General features: G+C 41.3%; 1 protein-coding gene across 1 annotated transcript; it reads left to right on the top strand.

The window, feature by feature from the left end:
* The first annotated feature begins 687 nt into the window (after window positions 1-687).
* Window positions 688-4238, top strand: LOC121847270. The gene is made up of 2 exons (XM_042327850.1): window positions 688-920; window positions 3205-4238. Exon 2 carries the CDS (start codon window positions 3222-3224, stop codon window positions 4236-4238), a length of 1017 nt encoding a protein of 338 aa, XP_042183784.1. The 5' UTR covers window positions 688-920; window positions 3205-3221.
* Window positions 4239-6383: the final 2145 nt, after the last annotated feature.

Below are 6383 nucleotides of genomic sequence, written 5' to 3' on the forward strand. Positions count from 1 at the left end.
AGTGGCTAGGAAAAACACCCTAAGAAAGGACAGAACCTAGGAAGAAACCTAGAGAGGAACCAGGCTATGAAGGTGGCCAGTCCTCTTCTGGCTGTGTCAGAATTGCCTAAGCCAGTTGGGCTATTTTAAACCTAGCTAATTACTTCATTGTGGCATATGTCATCATAAGTCATACAAGCTAAACTAATGTAGTAGGCGTAGAAATACGCCAGAGCGGAGTCCCCACTTCCCTTTTTCAGGGGAAACAGCAGTTAGGTTACTGTATCCCTGAAAACCGGCAACTTCCGCTTTCTTACAACACTGCTAAGGGTGGTTATAAACTGACTTCAAAAGCTTACTGTTAATAACATATGGCAGTGTTAAAAGTGTTATAGGCCTAACAGTGTTATGTAGCGCTTATGACAGAGAGTTTTAGTAAAGGGTTACCAAATAAAGCATGCGTATGGATACTGACATATGACTGAATTACATTATAGTCGTGTCATGGACTCATAGAGGACAGTTCATTAACATAAGTCACCAAATCAAGCTGTCAGTAAGTAGGCTAATAGGCAGTGACAGACTTTACAATGGGCCTGTCAATCACTCTCCCCACAAAGAGGCATGATGAACTCGTTTACAGATAAGATACTTGTAAGAGTCCACATTGTACAGGTGAAGAGTGAAAACAGCTCGGGTAGAGGTGGAGGAGCACAGGTGTATAAATCAGGCATGGCAGCATGTGGTGTAAAATAAGATAAGAATAGAGTGGTCCATAAAAAGGCTTACTTAAACCTGACTAACTTCATCAGAAACTCATGTGCTCCTATCTCAAACCACCATTGTCTTCTGCTATGACTGACTTTGCCGACATTACGAACTGCACAGACACAGAGACAGCACAGCACAGAGGAACACACGGCTCACAACAAGATGATGATGTAAGAGTTTACTTTAAGTCGATTTCTTGACGGATATGTAAATAGATAGGCTTTACATCGTGTTATATATATTTTTCTCGTTACAGTGCAGTCTAAAAGGAAAGAAAGACGTGTTTAGTAGGGCTTGTAGACGCATGAACGTGTTTGATCTGTCGGGGCGCTATTTTGACTGTGTGTGTGCCCATCGCCGTACACTGCAGGCCCTCTCTCCCACCAGGCTCATGCGAGCGAGGCTGAGCAGGCAGCGCAGTTCTTCCGTGAGGCTTCAGATTTCCCCCTCGATCAAAAATATCGCATATTAATTTTATGGAGAGTGTGAAGACATAGCTTGCCTTCTCGAAATATAGAACTGTTATTTGATTAACATCTTTGCATATTTAATGGTTGTGCATGTATCTAGGACGACTCCACTCCACCCCCTATCCACGGTCTCTACCAATATAATTTCCTTTGCAACAATCCACACAAATAAGACAATACGTGATTCAAACTCTCTTTTTACGTTCAGGGCATGATGGAGTCTATGGAAATGCCTGCGAATTATGGAACACTGTCCCCCTACTACACACACCAGTTACTTTTGCCCGTCGTGAACCTTTCTTCTGTAACCTGACATATGATATACACTAAATATTATTGTGGAAAGTGGTTTATTCAATGGTGTTTAATGAATGAATGCAACTTTGCATTGAGGCTTTGGAATGTTTTGGATGGATTGGAAATGTGTGCGTTGCGGTTCAATCTTTTTCGCTTTGATGTGAACTTCATATCGAGCATATTAACACTTTGTGGCCTGTTTTTTGTGAACCGACTCCATTTTGAAGGACCCGGTGAGCAGAGAAAAAGGTTTTGCAACTCGTCTAAAGACAAGGAAGCCATCTGTTTTCTGGGTAGCCTATATTAGAATGCATTTACATGAAAACATTCTAATCCCATAATTTAAACGCGCATGAGATGTCCATATGTGGTATGATATGATGCCATTGTTGGCACAGATTGAGCAAATGACAGGCATGTCATAGTGATTCATGTGAATGACAGCAATTGAACATCTATGTGATAATTAAAAACCAGTAGAGCGGAATATGCCCGTAATTTTTCCATCCCAAATATTTTTGGTGGAACTCAAAGCCTCAGCATTACTCCAAGCTGGGGGTTGGGAGGCAGTGCCGATTGGTCCGCTCTCACACAGACACGGGCAGGCAGGGGCTGCAAGGGGCAGGTCGACAGCTAGGAAATAGTCATAATTTAATAATGCATTGAAAATGAGGTAACAAGGAATTAGAAACTTATAGCACTGTATGATATGTCGCTGTAAATGGGTGGTTCTCTCAGTAAGTGAAATGCATGCATATATTTATCGTTTGAAGGGGCCGCCGGTGGTGTAAGAGCTATCGCAAGTAGAGTATATGTCCACAGGATCCTGGCCTAGTATTGCTGCTGCTGGGATTCTCCTCATCCGCTTTCACAAAATTCGAAAATAGCATATTTAATGATAGAAATGAAAGGTTTGACAGTTGTTTTTGCGGTGACCGACATTTAAATGGTAAGATTCTTGCGGCATATCATTGTCATACGCGTTTTTATTTGTTTAAACATTCCTTCATTGTGCACAGTATACATCTGTCGGTGGAAGTCTGTACGTATGTGTGGCAGTGTGAACTTGTGTGTCGATACTGTATGTTCGCGTGCCAGCTATGCACTGAACCGATATCTCTGTGGTGCCTCGTGAGCCATGGCACACAGAGTTGATGCACAGGCGCTGTCAGGAGCTGTCCATTTTATTCTTGGTTTCGCGATTTCTTCATCAGTCTTTTGAAATCAACTTAACCCTTCGTTGTTGCTGGGCAGGACAGCGTGTCATTACAGGTACTCTGGTCTAATTTTAACATGACCAGCGGCCTGCCAAACGCGCAATAGGTTGCCACAATTCCACGTTCTTGGCGGTGTAGCGAGGAGTGGAATGACACTGTTGCCTAATACTTTATTTTCATTTTTTTTTAGGTGGGGAAAGATAACCATATCACACTTTTATATATAACGAAACTCAGTCATTTAAAACTTTCCTAATTTTACAACACTATTGTTTTTTTTATAACAATTTTATTAACTTTTCAATAATATACCATTACCATCCACATTTTTGCCACTTTCTATAATAGCTAACCACGAACAGTAAAACAAATTGTATGTGATCAATAATTGCAAATCCATGCAATTAAAGTTGCTATCACTTATTTTTTTAAATATTTTTTGGGCCTATTTTCTGTTTTTTTATGTTTAGGATGGAGCCTTACCAGGATGAGTCGGCCCTATGAACTGCCCATCAGCAAGGCTCAGGCCTGTCACACTGACCCAACAGTGACCTCTGCCCCCAATGACCCCTTCTCTCCCTCCTCAAAGCACAATAACCCCAATTCTAGACTAGACCCTCCACGTGCCATGCAGCTGTCCACCGCCCCTGCCCTCAAACCTCCATCCACCTATGGGTTCATGCCCAAGAACCTATCCTCTTCCTACAGTCCTCTGAGAAGGCTACAGCACCTGACCACCATGGTCAGCCACCCGGACCTGATACAGGTTGGAGAGGGGGAGAGGGAGGTCTCGCACACCCGGAATGCTGTTGGGAAAACTGACTTTGGGAATTCCTTGGCCCTCACAGCTCCCCAGCCAGGCAGGAGAGACACAGACACCAGTAAGACTAATCCTAGTGTGGAGAAGAAGAGTGACTGTTGCTTCTCTGACCCACCTAGTCCAGACTTTTCACTGGATAGCAATAGCCCTTTTGCGAATGGCTGCCTGCACTTTGAGTCCACTTTGTTTGATGATGATGATGAAGAGGATGATGAGGATACAGCTTTACCTCTGACAGACAGACATAGCAAAGTTGGAAAGTCACCTGAACCTCTTCCTGAATTTTTTAACTTGAAGGTAGAGAAATTACTGAAGCCAGGGCTATCTGTGGGTAAAGGCTTGCAGTCCCCTAGTGTCCCCCCATTAACGGCACATGAAGGTTCAAACGAGGACTGGGAGAGTAACTGTGAGCCGCTCTCTCTTGGGAATAGCCCCCCTGGGCCGTCAATGGCAAGTCCTACTACTGTTATGAACCTTTTACATAACATGGCTATTGACAGCAACATCATGCAGTACCCAACAGCCCTCAAATTTAATCCTGTAACATTTCACAGTTCTGGCCTGGGTACTTCCTTTTCAGTCCAGATCACCTGTTTTACTGTGCAACATAAATTGTCAAGCTTATTGGTTTTGATTATATGTGAAATGTCAATGAAGATAGTGAGAGGCCTAAATCCTAACTAATTAGCAAGAAAGGTCAAGTGAGGTCACTTCCTCTATAATAGATAAGATCCTCAGAGCTGGAGATGATCCATGTAATTCCAGCATATCATATGGTGAATTACAATCAATAGTTGAAATTATACCTTTTGAAATACCTTTTGAAATTAATAAAACACCTGCACAGAGAAAAGTCATTAGTCAGGCCATATCCAGAGCTTTGTTTAGTGGCTGGAATGTTATGCATGATCAGTTGATACAAGTTTAGTAAGGTTGACTGACATCTAGGCTAGAGAGTGTGCACAGAGCTGATATATGCATTTTAGTGTTTAAAAGGTAGTTGGTAATATAATGTGGATTTGCACTATCTTGCATCTGGTGAAAATTAGGATAGAGTTGCAGGGATTGAACTTAACCTAACCTAATTTACAAGGACTTTGGTCCTGGCAACTCAGCAACCGTATAGTCTTGGAAAATATTGGAATGCTTGCATATATTTACATTTGCGTATATAAATTGGCATGTAAATTCTGATATAATACTTTTTTTACTTACAGTACCAGTCAAAAGTTTAGACACACCTACTCATTCAAAGGTTTTTCTGTATTTTGTACTATTTTCTACATTGTAGAATAATAGTGAAGACATCAAAAATATGAAATAACACATATGGAATAATGTAGTAACCAAAAAAGTGTTAAACAAATCAAAATATACTTTATATTTTAGATTCCTCAAAGTAGCCACCTTTTGCCTTGATTGCAGCTTTGCATGCTCTTGGCATTTTCTCAACCATCTTCATGAGGTAGTCACCTGGAATGCTTTTCCAACCAGCTTGAAGGAGTTCCCACATATGCTGAGCACTTGTTGGCTGCTTTTCCTTCACTCTGTAGTCCAACTCATCCCAAACCATCTCAATTGGGTTGAAGTCGGGTGATTGTGGAGGCCAGGTCACCTGATGCAGCACTCCATCAATCTCCTTCTTGGTCAAATAGCCCTTACACAGCCTGGAGCTGTGTTGGGTCATTGTCCTGTTGAAAAACAAATGATAGTCCTACTAAGCTCAAACAAGATGGGATGGCGTATCGCTGCAGAATGCCGTGGTAGCCATGCTGGTTAAGTGTGCCTTGAATTCGAAATAAATCACTGACAGTGTCACCAGAAATGCACCCCCACACCATGCTTCACGATTGGAACCACACATGTGGAGATCATCCGTTCACCTACTCTGCGTCTCACAAAGACACAGCGGTTGGAAACAAAAATCTGAAATTTAGACTCATCAGACCAAAGGACAGATATCCAATGGTCTAATGTCCATTGCTCATGTTTTTTGACCCAAGCAAGTCTCTTCTTCTAATTGGTGTCCTTTAGTATTGGTTTCTTTGCAGCTATTCAACCACGAAGGCCTGATTCACATAGTTTCCTCTGAACAGTTGATGTTGAGATGTGTCTGTTACTTGAACTCTGTGAAGCATTTATTTGGGCTGCTATTTCTGAGGCTGGTAACTGTAATTAACTTATCCTCTGTAGCAGAGGTAACTCTGGGTCTTCCTTTCCTGTGGCGGTGTTCATGAGAGCCAGTTTCATCATAGCGCTTGATGGTTTTTGCGACTGCACTTGAAGGAACTTTCAAAGTTCTTGAAATGTTCTGTATTGACTGACCTTCATGTCTTAAAGTAATGTTGGACTGTTGTTTGTCTTTGCTTATTTGAGCTGTTCTTGCCATAATATGGACTTGGTCTTTTACCAAATATGGCTATCTTCTGTATACCCCCTACCTTGTCACATCACAACTAATTGGCTCAAAAGCATTAAGATGGAAAGAAATTGCACAAATTAACGTTTAACAAGGCACACCTGTTAATTGAAATGCATTCCAGGTGACTGTCTCATGAAGCTGGTTGAGAGAATGCCAAGAGTGTGCAAAGCTGTCATCAAGTCAAAGGGTACCTACTTTGAAGAATCTTAAATCTAAACATCTATACATTTTGATTTGTTTAACACTTTTTTGGTTGCTACACGATTCCATATCTGTTATTTCATAGTTTTGATGTCTTCACTATTCTAGAAAATAGTAAAATAAAATAAAAACTTGAATGAGTAGGTGTGTCCAAACATTTGACTGGTACTGCATATAACATGAATTTAAACATTTCTTGAAGTAAT

This window comes from Oncorhynchus tshawytscha, linkage group LG09 (genome assembly GCF_018296145.1).
Source record: "Oncorhynchus tshawytscha isolate Ot180627B linkage group LG09, Otsh_v2.0, whole genome shotgun sequence".
In the NCBI taxonomy this organism is placed as follows: Eukaryota; Metazoa; Chordata; class Actinopteri; order Salmoniformes; family Salmonidae; genus Oncorhynchus; species Oncorhynchus tshawytscha.